Source organism: Orbicella franksi, chromosome 9, assembly GCF_964199315.1.
Source record: "Orbicella franksi chromosome 9, jaOrbFran1.1, whole genome shotgun sequence".
NCBI classification, from domain to species: domain Eukaryota; kingdom Metazoa; phylum Cnidaria; class Anthozoa; order Scleractinia; family Merulinidae; genus Orbicella; species Orbicella franksi.
In genome coordinates this window covers 28923066-28938065 of record NC_138153.1, presented here as the reverse complement: position 1 = coordinate 28938065, position 15000 = coordinate 28923066, and the positions used below count along the sequence as shown (strand labels likewise).

General features: G+C 39.9%; 3 protein-coding genes across 4 annotated transcripts in view; all 3 read right to left on the bottom strand.

The window, feature by feature from the left end:
* LOC145497433 (uncharacterized) overlaps positions 1 to 2582 on the bottom strand; it is a 4036-nt gene extending 1454 nt beyond the window's left edge. The window contains exons 1-2 of the mRNA XM_081477236.1: positions 1836 to 2582; positions 598 to 675 (exon numbers count right to left, since the gene is read on the bottom strand). Of these exons, the coding sequence (XP_081333362.1) occupies positions 598 to 675; positions 1836 to 2568 (811 nt within the window). The 5' untranslated portion in view covers positions 2569 to 2582. The remainder of the gene's footprint in view (positions 1 to 597; positions 676 to 1835) is intronic.
* The window catches only part of LOC145498783 (CUB domain-containing protein 2-like), a 126861-nt gene that overhangs the window by 61590 nt on the left and 50271 nt on the right, over positions 1 to 15000 (bottom strand). The window lies entirely within an intron of this gene.
* LOC145498795 (CUB domain-containing protein 2-like) lies at positions 2557 to 11777 on the bottom strand. The gene is made up of 5 exons (XM_081478735.1): positions 11138 to 11777; positions 10747 to 10776; positions 9837 to 10214; positions 9008 to 9382; positions 2557 to 2840 (listed from the first exon to the last, which is right to left on the bottom strand). Exons 1-5 carry the CDS (start codon positions 11169 to 11171, stop codon positions 2572 to 2574), a joined length of 1086 nt encoding a protein of 361 aa, XP_081334861.1. The 5' UTR covers positions 11172 to 11777; the 3' UTR covers positions 2557 to 2571.

Sequence of the window (15000 nt, the reverse complement as noted above, 5' to 3'; positions counted from 1 at the left end):
TTAAAGTGCAATTTAATTAAATCAGACTTTCAACGTGTCAGAGGTTTTTTTCTCTTTCTTTCTATTTTCGGTGAAGTTGTGTTGTGTTGTGTTGTGTAAAAAGGTAAACTTACGACTCGTATAAAATGCGAAAAAGTCTCTAAATTAAGTTGAGTATTTTTGAGCAAAAATTCCTCTTGGGGGTTGGAAGGGTTATGTGATCGGTGAGTGAGGGAGTTGTGCATGTGCGCGTGTCACACCAATCACAGTGCGGGTTGTATCAAAGAACGAATCAAATTGCCTGTTAGAAAATAATATGGTATCTACATTAATCTGGAGACGTGTCAGATTACTGTAGTTTGTTCAGTCAAACATTTTATGGCTTACTATTTAGCGATCTTACCATGACCGATGTAACATCGCAACCAAAAAAACCTTGTCAAATTAACCAAATCATTACTGTACCATGAATGCTTCTATCTCCAACACTTCACACAAAAAAATAGCTCTTGCACGCCTTGCGTGCCTATGTTTAAAGTCAAGCCTCCGTAGTCGAATTCCGCCAGGGTAGTGTGGACGGGTTAAGGTGTGATGGTTGTATCGCCCTCACTCACTTACCGCAGTAAAAGACGATGACCAATACGACAATCACAGCGATGGAAGGAACCACTGCCGACACAACCACAATGAGTGTACCTTAAAAGAAAACCACGTTAATAAGGCTAAGTGAAATCCCAGCCTGTATAATAATCTTTAATTTTACCCTGTTAATATGGCCTCTCGAACCAGTTATATTCATCTTTCCAGTGTTAATATTGTATGTGCTGATTGACGTTTCAACTTTTAGTAAGACTATACCTGCATTTCGAATGCTTATTAAAAGACAGTTGTTTAGAAGTGCAATATTGTGATGTCACTTAAAATAGACCAGTCATGAAATCTGATCCTACCTCTTTAATACGCCCACCCCTTACTGCGCCTTTCAATAACATGCGGACTCTAAAATTCGAAGCTCAACCGACAAATGGTTCTTCTTTACCGTCAATCAAATGTTCGGTGGCTCCTCCCACCTTCCGACTACTGCCGAGCGCGCGGTAATCAAATCGTTGAACACAGTTCAGACAAAGAAACAATGTTCGGTAGTAGTCGGAGGCTGGGAGGAGTCGCCGAGCATTTGATTGACGGTAGCGAAAAACGCATTTGTCGGTTGAGCTTTGAATTTTAGAGCCCATATTTTATTGAAAGGCGCAGTAATACAGTCAAATTTTCATGGCTCGTTGGTGACCGCATTAACGGGGTTCTACTGTAGCAAATAATACTGAAGTGAAAATCAACAAAACACTAGCAATGAAAACGTTTTCTATGCAATAGCTATATAATTTCTACTGATCAACTCAGTTTTAGTCCTGGATAAGTGTTAACCGGCCCTACATTGTCTAAACAAGGTCAGCGTTCATACTGTCCAGGACAGTAAGTCAGTCAGTCAGTCATTCAGTCAGTCCGTCAGGCCGTCCGTCCGCCCGTCAGTAAATCAGGTTGTCAGTCAGTCAGTCAGTCAGACAGACATACAGGCAGACAAAAAGGCAGTAAGTCAATCCGTCAGTCCGTCGGTCAGTGAGTCCGCCAGTCAGTTCGTCCTTCAGTCCCTAGTCAGTCCGTCAGTCAGTCCGTCAGTTCGTCCATGGAGTCAGTCCGTCACCACAACTGTAAACGGTCTCCTTAATAGACGCCTCACCTATGGCTGTTGGCTCACTCGGTAATGCTGTTACAGTTGAAGCTACCTACATACATACACACAAGCATGCACGCATACATACACGTACATACATAAATAAACGTTATTTGAGATGGCTCACTTGATAATGCTGATGCTGTTGGAGATGAAGCTATTGTTGTTGTTGCTGTTGTTGCTTTTGTTGTTGTTGTTGTTGCTGTTGCTGTCGGAGATGGCGCTATTGTTGTTGTTGTTGGAGATGGCGCTATTGTTGTTGTTGCTGTTATTGCTGTTGTAGTTGTTGTTGCTGCTGTTGTTGTTGTTACTGTTGCTGTTGTTGGTGTTGGTGTTGTTGCTGTTGCTGTTGTTGTTGTTGCTGCTGCTGTTGTTGTTGTTTTTGCTGTTGCCGTTGGAGATGGCGCTATTGTTGCTGTTGTTGTTGTTGCTGTTGAAGATGGCGCTATTGTTGTTGCTGTTGTTGCTGTTGTTGTTGTTGCTGCTGTTGAAGATGGCGCTATTGTTGTTGCTGTTGTTGTTGTTGTTGTTGCTGCTGTTGTTGCTGTTGTTGTTGTTGTTGCTGCTGTTGTTGTTGTTGCTGCTGTTGTTGTTGCTGTTGTTGTTGTTGTTGTTGCTGTTGCTGTTGGAGATGGCGCTATTGTTGTTGTTGTTGTTGCTGCTGTTGTTGTTGTTGCCGTTACTGTTGCAGATTGCGCTATTGTTGTTGTTGTTGCTGTTGGAGATGGGGCTATTGTTGTTGTTGCTGTTTTTGCTGTGTTTGGTCTTCTCGAAAACATGGAATACCGCGCTTCAAATCCCCGATCAAGGGAAGAACCGGAATGGAAGATCACGAACATCTGGTTACCACTTGAGAACATCTCTTACAGGGCTGAACCGTTACAAAATCGTCCCAGCGAAGAAGAATTTGCTGAAGAACCGTCATATAACTCCACATAGGTGCAATTATCCCAGCTGCAATTAAACCCACATGAACCAAGGGCCAATTCAGTGAATACTAACTTGACAAGTTTATCAGATGGCACAGTAATGTTCCAGGAACAATCTCTGGAAGCAGGATAATTGCTCATAGGATAGTTAAGGCTGCTGAATTTTCCGCTCCCGTTGAGAGAAATTGGTTCAGTTGGACAAACTGGGAAAAAAACAAAATCAAAATATATAATTCCATCACATAACCGTAAGTATCACGGAAAGTGGGTCGTAAGACCCCAAAAAGTGAAGGACACCAATAACTCTAGTCTAGAGGAATGGCGAACCCAAGGCAAGACAGTGGGGGTAATTTAATGTCCAAAAAATCAAATTATAGCTCAAGAACAAAGTTCAAGGGTTTTTATATGTTTTTGAAACTAATCTAATTATGTCTGGATTTATGAAAACAGTGTTAAAGACTTTATTAAATCCATTTTGAAATCACTGGTTATCCTTACAATCTGATTGGCTCTCAGTGGTGCGATTTATTCACACTATTGCACTATTGTTTGCTCTAAATCGCATCTTTTCCTCAGCCAATGAGAATGGGACAGTAAAGCAAAACAAACAATCAGATTTCAAGATTAGTTTAAAGTAATCAATAAAATTTCAGGAAAATGAAAGGCTAAAAGCCATTGCGTGGAGAATTTTGTGACTACTATTGCCAAAACTTCGTAGTTATTGTAGTTTTTTCCAAAAAAATTGACGAATTTAATTAATTACAGTTTCTAAATGACGATTATGAGCTCCTTCAGGCTGAAGACCTACTTTAATGGAAGTTTCAAACTTTCAGTGTCCATTTTGACAAACATTTTGGCGATTTTTCTTCAACATCTGTTCAAGATCCGTATGATACCGAGTCCAGTAAAACATAAACAAACGAAAACCACACAACAAATTCAGAGCCATCTCAAGAAGGTAGATGTTTCCAGGTTTCTGGTAGTTTCAAACGAAGCAACAAAAGAGCTCAACCCTGTCGCTGTGAGTAAACATAGTCAAAATACGCCAAACTGCACAAAATAGTGAATGAACAAATGTCTTACGAAGCCGGTGCTAGTCCCGCCATCTTGGAAATATCTTAAAACAAATGGTGCCACAAGAACTTGACAAGGTCCTGAGTATTGAGTCCTACGCCGAAGTCACAAAAAGAAACGGAGATGATAACGAGCTGGACTCCCTTAACATCACGCCATTGAACGGTATTTAAAAGAAAAAAAACGTACTATCCACTGGGCATCGTGCACTCGAGGGAGTTTCACAACTCAAAAGGAATCGATCGCAGAATTACACAGGATAGGCACCTTCAAATTCCTTCTCCAAAGACAATGAAAAGTCTCAGTCTCAACCACAGAAGAAAGGAAGGCCTTCCATAATTGATTCAGGCGACGAGAATTGAACTTTTACACCTGAAGTAGACTATTTTCGTTCTGACTTCAGAACTGCTTGTTTCTTTGTCATGCTCGAATGAGTTTTCGTCACATGACATCGTTTTGCATACTAAATGAGACGTAAAAACGTTTCCGATTCCGCTTTTTTTAACAAACCGGCTACTGGAACAATACACCAAAAATCTAAAATTTAAGGCGATAAAATTGTGCGATTTCAAAATGGATCTAATAAAGTGGCAATTGAACTTCGTGTCGTGCAATTTTGGTCTGAAATCATACTTGTGATTTCAGACGAAATTGCACTCCATTCAGTTCAATTACCATTCACGTAGGGGCCAAACCACCCCCCAAATGTTTGGTCAGTTCTTGGGTATTTCACATTATTTCACATTACTTAAAAGTATTGACTTTTTCTACACCAAATTTGGCAGATGAGCAGGAGACCTATTGCCCATTATATTTACGTGAAAAATGTCAGTAAATGTCAAAGTTGTGACGTCACAGTGATGACGTCACGTTTTTTGTCACTTTTGAAGTTTTTAATATGCATATTTTTTACAATGTATTCGAAAGAGCACATCAAGGGGAGCTGAAACCTGAAAAAATTTTGTCCATATTACAAAAATTAAATGAAATATGGCATTTTTAAATATGAAAAATAACTCTGCAAAATATGGGGTCCCCCCTTGAGAAAAATCCCTAAATTGGAGCCGTAATTTTGTTCCAGCAAATGCAGCTATGTTGCACATGTGATGTGCCAGATGGCTAAAGCAAAAATAAAGAAAATTATTGTTATTGCGTTAAAATTAGTTTTGTTACGTCATAACCTGTGACGTCACCCGTTTTTTACTGTTAATACCATCCTAACAAAGCCGAAAATCAAATTTCTAAACCCATACGATTTTTGACAACATCAAGCTTTCTATTTTTCTAGATTATTAGCCCTCCTATAATAAAACTGAAAAAAATAAACCAGAGAGACTGACTTAAGAAAGACACTATGGTTAAGCAAATTCCGGGGGGACCAACAAAAAAATATTTAACTTACCATATCCCAAAAAATAATCATCATAGCAAAACACGGTTTCCGGCACTTTATTCCTCAAGTCAAGGCCTTTCCAATGACATAATCTTTTTATCAGATTTTACAAAAAATTATAGCACGTTTTGGTGATGTCATCAATTATGACGTCATAATCTGACATTTTGTCACAACTTTCAAATTGAAATAAACTGGAGAACAAAGAAAGCTCATCTGCCAAACTTGTTTCAGAAATATATAAACCAAGCAAATATAGCCTTCATGAAACATTAGGGGGGTGGTTTGGCCCCTACGTGATTATGAATCAAGCGTTATTTTATTTATTTATTTTTTATTTTTACTTTTATTAAATCCATTTTGAAATCGCTGGTTATCCTTGCAATCTGATTGGCTCTCAATGGTGCGATTTATTCACGAATCGCACTATTTTTTGCTCTAAATCGCATCTTTTTCTCAGCCATTGAGAATGGGACAGTAAAACAAAACAACCAATCAGATTTCAATATTAGTTTAAAGTAAACAATAAAATTTCAGGAAAATGAGAGGCAAAAAGCCATTGTGTGGAGAATTTAGCAACTACTATTGCCAAAACTTTGTTGTTCTTGTTGTTTTTTTTTCCAAAAAAAATTGACGAATGTAATTAATTACAGTTTCTAAATGACGATTATGAGGTCCTTCAGGCTGAACACCTACTTTAATGGAAGTTTCAAACTTTCAGTGTCCATTTTGACGAATATTTTGGCGATTTTTCTTCAATATCTGCTCAAAATCCGTATGATACCGAGTCCAGTAAAACATAAACAAACGAAAACCACACAACAACAAATTCAGGGCCATCTCAAGAAGGTAGATGTTTCCAGGTTTCCGGTAGTTTCAAACGAAGCAACAAAAGAGCTCAACTCTGTCGCTGTGAATAAACACAGTCAAGATACGCCCCGCGCCACAAAACAGTGAATGAATGAACGTCTTACGAAGCTGGTGCTAGTTCCGCCATCTTGGAAATATCTTGAAACAAATGGCGCCGCAAGAACTTGACAAAGTCCTGAGTATTGAGTCCTTCGCCGAGGTCACAAAAAGAAACGGAGATGATAACGAGCTGGACTCCCTTAACATCATGCCATTAAACGGTGTGAAAGAAAAAAAAAACGTACCATCCACTGGGCATCGTGCACTCGAGTTTCACAACTCAAAAGAAATCCATCGCAGAATTACGCAGGATGCAGCTTCAAATTCCTTCTCCAAAGACAATGAAAAGTCTCAGCCTCAACCACAGAAGAAAGAAAGACCTTCCATCATTGATTCAGGTGACGAGAATTGAACTTTTATACCTGAAGTGGACTATTTTCGTTCTCACTTCGAAACCGCTTGTTTCTTTGTCATGCTCGGATGAGTTTTCGTCACATGACATCGTTTTGCATACTAAATGAGACGTAAAGGCGTTTCCGGTTCCGCTTTTTTTTTTTAACAAACCGGCTACTGGAACAATACATCAAAAATCTAAAAATCAAGGCGATAAAATTGTGCGATTTCAAAATGGATCTAATAAAGTGGCAATTGAACTTCGTGTAGTGCAATTTTGGTCTGAAATCATACTTGTGATTTCAAATCGAACTCGCGTTCCGCGCTCGTTCGATTTTGAAATCACGCGTATGATTCAACACCAAATTGCACTCCACTCAGTTCAATTACCATTATTTATGCTTTCGCTATGGAAGCAGCTTGTACATCTTACCTAGCATGAAATGTAGAGAACTTCTTGCCGCATGTTTCATTCGTTTATCTATTTTTTTTTAAAATTATTTATCACTCCCGGCCCTGCCTCACCACCCCCCCCCCTCTCCCATCCCTTTTTCAATTGCTGTTAAGTTTAGCCTAAGCTACACTCGTCTGAATTTCAGTTCACGCGGTGACTCTGAGAAAGAACCGACCGATTAGCGTTCTATAACTGCTGTCTAAAGAAAGTCTGCCCGAGGACATCATTAAGTCCAATGAAGGCGCAAGTCTAACGATTTGCTAGCAAGCGTCGTCCATTATCCTGAGATGTATTAAACGGGACGTCATTTAGCCCTGTAATAGTAGGCCGTTTGCACTGTGGCGATAATGTTGTACTTGCTTTAGACAGCAGAGCTTTAAGAGCTTTAACCACATCAACTTAGGGCATAGACGTGCAATGAACTAGACATTCCTAGCTGCTGTTTGCGTTTGATGTCGCTAAAGAGTCTGGATATGGCATTTCGCGCTCGATAAAATTCAAGTACATCCGGGACATTGCTATTTTCGAGCAAAACATGGGTACGAACGGAGTGAAGAACATTTCGTGAGTAGAATTTCCTTGTTTTATCAATTTTAGGCCTTCTCGGCCTAGCTAATTATCAGAACTGTCTGCGATTCGCTTGCGCGGAAGAAATTTATTTGCGTGGCTTCCGGTCGATAATTGACGTAACGACAACATGTTGAGTGTTCGCTAACTCATCATTATGGCCTAGTTTGTTTGAAGTTCAATCGATTCTCGATGTAGGAAGCTCTTGCTTAGTCCATTTAGGACGATGCATGTTTTAAGAAGCTATAGATCAGATCTCCGCCGCGGTTTTGATATCTGTACGTTCGTGTTGATTTAGACTCCGCTGCATTTAACTGGTGACCGGTAGCGCGGCGCTTGATGGTTAGGTCACAACAGGCCCATCTCTTTTTCTCGCAGTGCTTTCTAACCCGGTTCTCACTAGCGACGCAAGCATAAGCTTAAGCATAAGAAACTTATGCGCTAGTCAGGACGGCCACGACATAAGCATAAGCATAATTATAAGCATAAGAATATCAAAACCTTGCGTTCTTCTTATGCTTATGCTTATGCTTGAGCCGTTCATTGTGTCCAGTGAGGACATGCTAGCATAAGCATACGCATGCACGTAAGACTATCAAGCAATCAGCGATCACGTTATGCGTTATCAGCGATCACGCAACCGCCGACCGGTTAGTTCAGTGGTGGAGCATTAGACTAGCGTGCGGGAGGTCGCGGGTTCAAAGCACGAGCGGACCAACACTCAGGGTCTTTAAATAATTGAGGAGAAAGTGCTGCCTTTTGTAATGACATCTGCAAATGGTTAGACTTTCTAGTCTTCTCGGATAAGGACGATAAACCGTAGGCCCCGTCTCACAACTCTTCATATAATCCGGTGTGGTGGTTTATCTCTCTCATCTGCTGGTTAACCCTTTGAATACCAATGAATAAATGTCATCAGATATTCTTGGTAAGCAGATAGTAGTACTAGGCTAGGCCTTTCCGCACAATGGTCAGGTTTAGATATCGACGACATTCCGATGTCGCAAATCGAAAAACAGCGTTATCAGTTTTGGTGCAAAAACGGTGGTAAAATGGTCCACTACGCCTATCATTGATCAAGGTCCATTTCTAGGCCTCGCCCGTAATTAACATCCAACTTTTCACGGCAGCCAGAAAGAACATGCAATGCAAAAGGTAGCCAGTGTAAAAGGGCCGAGAAAAAACAGAAAGGAAAGGGGCAACGAACAAAATTGAGAACGGTTAATGGCAAAAAAAAAAAAAGTCCAAATTTTGGCTTATGCGCATGTCCGGAATTGAAATTTTGCTCAATTTTGTACCTAATTCTCGAAAAATCTCTCCTTTTAGTAAAAAAAAGCTTTCTTAGCAAAACTTAGGCTTATTCAGCGTCATGGCAGCTAAAAAACCTGACTAAACGGTTAAAACGGTATCTTTTGGCGAAAGTTTGGTATTCAAAGGGTTAAATGGTCGGAGATATTAGCTGCATAAGCTACCCTGAAATCCGAAGGCAAATAAAGTAATTTATGTATGTATGTATGTATGTATGTATGTATGTATGTATGTATGTATGTATGTATGTATGTATGTATGCGTGTACTTACTTGGAGGAGTGTGGTTCAGTTGCGTGTAGGTTGCCTCAAATCCATCGAAGAGCTTGGAACTCGTATTATCGGAGACAAACAGCACCTCTAAGCTACTATGAGTTGAATAAAATGTTTTTGTATTAGTTGTACCGCACACTTTTCCATGTTCGTTCGGCCGATAATCAGAGAAACCATCTTGAATTTGCACGTAATCGCACGGGCACGTTGTGTCGCACTTTTGGATGTTGGGGCGGATGATGTCAAGCTTAATATAGTTTCCTTGGGCCACTGAGATTTTCCAGGCGCACCTTTGATTATCTGGGTATTTTCTTGGGTAGAAAGGGCTCGTAAAAACACCTGATGTCTCGTTAAGGGTGACGCCTTTAGGACATACTGAAAAAAACAAAACAAAACAAAAACAAAACAAATCATTGCCTTTTATCTAACCCTGATGGAGTTTCTGTATGGACCTTTCAATAACACGCCAACTCTGTCTTGTTTGTTCAGAAAGTTCGCTCCGGGAAAGAAATAAAGGACTGCGACGAGTCAGAGGAAAAAACACATGATTTGATTGGCTAGGTCACCACGTTGTTGTGTTTGAAATTGTGTCTTAATCTGTGAGGAAGCTGCTAAAAAGTGCTCAAAATTGGCTTGAAAATTACCCCTATGGGGCTGATCAGTCCAGAACTGGGGTGGATAATGGCCAATGAAGCTGAAACTTTGGCATATAACGTAAGTCTACGTAAGGAAGTTATAAGTGGAGTTTTAGGAAAATCGGCCGACTCTCATTTCCAAGTCTCCCTGGTCTCTCAGGCAAAAGTTCTTAAAGTTATCGAGTATTGCTTACGTAGTTCTTTATCTATGGCTTCATACGATGCATTAAACCCTTTGTAACCAGTGCCAGCAGATCGCAGTCTCACTTGAATAAAATTTCCGACAGAGTACACTGGAGCAGGAAGTCTTGCTCCACAAATCTTAAATTCTTGAGCTCCATCATTAGAAGCGACATTGGTGATGAAAACACGGGGACCCCCAGACGATCCGAGACAACTCGGATTTTGAGATGGATCCAAATCGAAGCTGAGGAAGGTGACTTTAATGATTCGCCCAGCAGGTACTGTGATGTTCCAGGTACAATCACTGTTTGTAGGGAAGTTACTTGGGAAATTGGGACTTGAGAAGAATCCACTCGATCCATTGAGGAAGTCTCCGGGGGGAACACATGCTTTGTAGGAAAACAACTTGATCACTTTAATATTGATTAATACAAAGCAACAAAGTTAAAAGTTCATAATCAAAGAAACTCTGATGCTGCGTCGTAGGTGAGAAGTGAGAAGTGAAAGGTGAGAAGTGAGAGGGGAGAAGTGAAAATTGAGAATTGGGAAGTGAGAAGTGAGAAGTGAGAAGTGAGAAGTGAGAAGTGAGAAGTGAGAAGTGAGAAGTGAGAAGCTAAGCAAGAAGTGAAAAGTGAGAAGTGAGAAGTGAGTAGCGAGAGGCGAGTTCGGGGCAGGAATACGGGTTCCTTTCTCGAACAGCGGCTGGTAATCGAGACTAGTTGCGTCAGGGTGAAAGTGAAACGCTTAGTTGCTCATAACTTGAATTTAATATAGGGAAATTATAAAATTGCTAGCAAAGCCGCACTATCAGACGAAGTATGAGAAGCGTGCATCAATAATAACAAACAATAATATATGATGAAAAAAAAGAAGAACGAAAAACATGAAAAAAATTGGAGAAATTTATGTTTTTGTACTTACGATTAGATGCCACCATAACGAAAACGGAAGCTGCAAGAAATGACAAAATCATAATAGGTAATATTTCATTGGAATAAAAGGGGAACTTTCCCTGTTTTGTACGTTTTGTACTGTGTTATTTGACATGCAGCTCGTCATGTTCAAGGCTATGGACTAATAGGCTGGAGTGACATTAACTTTGGCCGTATTTATCAAGGCAGACGAAAATTGCGTCTTACACTAGTAGTGTTCCCTAAGGAATGATATATAGAGACTGGAAAACAATTAAACTAAAACTCGCTGGAATCTCGGCCCCAGTACGACACGGAAACCGTGCACAAGTAATAATAATAATAATTATGCAATAAAAGTAGTACAAAGTGGAGTCGAATTAAGTTTAAACTACACTCACCCGTAACTGTAGAGAAAATCCAAGTCGAGGCCATTGTTTAACACGCCGCTGGCCGTCGATTAATCACGTGTACTCGGTTTTCTGTCCAAGAATTACAGCGAAGCCCAAGCAACACTGAGTTAATCGGAGTGACGGAGTAACTTGTGTTACCTACGGAAATATGAACAACACGGACAAGAAGTCCTAATCCACCTGACAACAATGACGTCATTGCGTTATTTTTGGGACAGCGGACCGATAATTAAAGGCTGGTTTTCACTAGAACATAAGCACAAGCACAAGTGAAAACAGCCACGACATAAACATAAGCATAAGCAGAAACATAAGAAGAACGAACCCACTTATTTGTCTTGTGCAGTTTTCACTAGTAACGCCCTCGACATAAGCATAAGCATAAGCACAAGAAAAACGAAACTGTTCGTTTTTCTTGTGCTTATGCTTATGCTTATGTCGAGCGCGTTACTAGTGAAAACTGCACAAGACAAATAAGTGGGTTCGTTCTTCTTATGTTTCTGCTTATGCTTATGTTTATGTCGTAGCTGTTTTCACTTGTGCTTATGCTCTAGTGAAAACCAGCCTTTAACGGAGGCGTATTTTCATTATTCGCAGCGAAAAAATTGCCGCAGAAGGAAAATCGCCCGAATGCTTGAAAGGCAACCCTAACCCTAACCCTAACCCTAACCCTAACCCTGCTTTGAGAACATGGTTCACGCTGATAACATTTGGCTCAAACATTTTCATATCTCAAGTGAAACGTTCCAGTTTGGTTGGGTTCGACGAGACACGCGCGATTTCAGTGGAGGATCGAATGACACCGCGGAAATACGTTTTTTGACGTCACCGTAACTGGTCAGTGGTCATCACTATCAGGCTGTGCTGTCCTTCGATCGATCAGTTCTCCGAGATCAGTATTTTGGTTCGTTTTAAGGTCGAAAATATCCTTGATACTTCTCGTTATTGGTGAGTTTGACGTCCTTAAATGGGTTTTTAATACTCAAACAATGTTTCGGTAATGAATAGGGGTACAGGGGAGTCATTTTGTGAGGAGTAATGTGTAGTTTGCTGACTCGAGCCTGGATCTTGTTGCTTCAGTCGCCCTCGCCTCAGAACTGTCGAAAACAACGATGGGTATCCAGCAAAGCAGAAGATTGGTTCTGTATGAAGCTTTTGCAAGCATTTTGAAGACTAGTTGGATTAAAAGTGTAATTTGCATGAAGTGGTTAAGGTATATGTAAGTCGGGACCGTTTTATTCACACTCACTTTGCGCCGACATGTGCTTGTTCATTTAGATTATATTTCGCAACGCGTCAAAGAAACTTTGATAAGAATTTGTCTTTAAAGACTGGCTTGTTTGGCGTTTCTATCACCTTTCTGACTTTCTGCGCCTTTTGGAACAGGAAATAATTTTTTTGTACCTGCCGTTTGCTGTCAGAATAAAACATTTGTTCATTTCATTCACAAGATATTTCTCTATCATTAAAGATTGTTTAAGCCTACATTTATATATAATGGTGGCGTTTGCGAAGGGAGTAGAAATCGAAAATATTGTGATTTGTTGGCCGGAGCGAACGCTGGAAATACTGAAAACATTCAAGACCGCTCAATATGTTCCGTTCATAGACAATTTTTCCTCGCGTGAGGTCTTTTTTGTTTACATCGATTACATGTTGATAGTACATGGAAATTTTCAAGACCGTTTCCTTGTACATGTATGCACAGGTAACTAAATATTTTAAAATGCCCAAACACCTGAATTTGTTTACACGAAACCGCTTCCACTTATGGGATGTGGTCAAGTTTCCCATCTTTTGATGCTGCAAAGACATTCAACATTTCAGAGAGGCAGTAATCAACTCTTCAATGAAACCCACTAGTTTATTTTGTTTACTCAGTCATTTGAAGCTTTTCGATTTCTATTTCCCTATCTTACATGTGCAGTGTATCAACTGATATAAATAATTGACTGTTGTTGTTTTTCCTTTCATTTCATTTAATTCAGATGAGCTTTGCTCAATCACTGCAAAATAATTTTTACATTGTATGTGCTTAATGAATCAGACACGTACATATCACGTGCTTTGAATCAATATGAAATTAATTATGATCCCCTTAGTCATAATATTGTATCATCCTCCCTTCTGTTAGATTCTTACTTAGCTTGTAACCACTTTATTACAAGACATTATAGCACCTGATGGCAATAAATTATATAATTATATGTATTTTTTTTTTCCTGTGATATTTGGCTAACAAGTGGGTTTGTTTATGCCACTGTGTCTCTGAATTGGCTTACTGTCGTCTACAAACCATTGGAAATATATCTTTATTACATCCAATAACCGAAATCGACTCGTCATTGGCCGAACCTTGTTACCAACTCGCTAAAGCTACCTGGTTTGGTGGCTTAAGAGAATTTCACTGAAGTTTGCCGACTCGCTTAACTTTAAGCGAGTTGGAAAAGTAACTGTTTTCACGGGATCTCCAGTTGTAACTCGCTAAGCGACCTGAAAAACTGGTCGTGAAAACACGGCCACTGATAAACTCGTCTGAGCGCGCCGTGAATGTTTCGACTTTAGCCACGATACTTTTAATATTAGAACTTCTAAAGAAACTTACGAAATATAGTTGGACATTATTTACATTTTATTGCTCACTGTTCGAAGGCTGGTGACCAATATATTGAGGTTGAACCGACCGGAATCTTAAACTTTGTACTAGTTTTATATTAAAAGTGATAATGCTCAGAAAATTTTAGTCTCATTCCTGATTTGCTCTTGATTTTCTGATATAAGATCTGCCTTACCTTTATTGATAACCTTGCGTAACTCTGGAAATTCACAGTATTTCTCGATGTCAACCAAGGTTGCCAACTGGTTTGTGCTGAGACATAATAACCAAACGAAACAATAAGCTAACTACATGTAGATTCCTGAATTTCCTGTTGTCAGTCGTTGAAATATAAGCCTTTGTTATCTCGAGGTGGTCAACCGTAGCCTCCTTCGGATCGTTTATAAGATAAACAAATATATTTGAATGATGTTGACGTTTGTAAAGAATTATCTTAGAGGCTTAAGTCTATCATTCATAGTGTCTTACAATTGTGTTTTTGTGTTTTGATCACAGTGTTAAGGGCGTCCATGAGGTTATAAGGGACGGTATGTGAATGGTGTTGCAGACCGTGTTTTTTGTATTGGTTGTAATTATATGACATTTTCATCTTTTATTTTGCGACACTGGCGTTTGCAACATCAGAAAAATTGTCAATTAACTGATCCACATCTTCTAGCTCAGGCAACCCAATCTCTAGTCTCCTCCGCAGCCATTTTTTGGGATGTGACGCAACGACCGATGAGCACATGAAGCACTTGTACTTAGGGCTTTGATTTACCTTCTTTTTTTTCGTCCTTCATTATGGTAGCCTGCGAACACCGCCTATTTTTGGTGACGTGCGGCGTGAAACAAAAGCCAGAAATCCCTTGCGAGTTCGCACCGCAGGCCTTTTCGCACGAAAGCTTACGTCATTCACACTTTGCTATTATGTGATTGGTCTGTTCAACAGAGCGCAAACAAACCACAAAACACCACAAACACAAAAGGAAAAGAATGTTGTTCGGATGTAAGCAGAAGTTTCTTTGGGGGAGCGTTGCGTGTCATCCCAAAAAACGGCTGCGGAGGAGACTACCCAAACTCACATTCCGGCCAATTACATCTGTCAACATTTCATTGTTTCACTCCTAACAGTTCTGTCACGGTATATATGAAATTGATAAAATACATAGTTTTATGCCATGACGCGCGCTCAAAACGCCTTGGGGTCTATTATGATATCAATCGTTAGGAAAGTTCTGCGATGCTGGTGCCA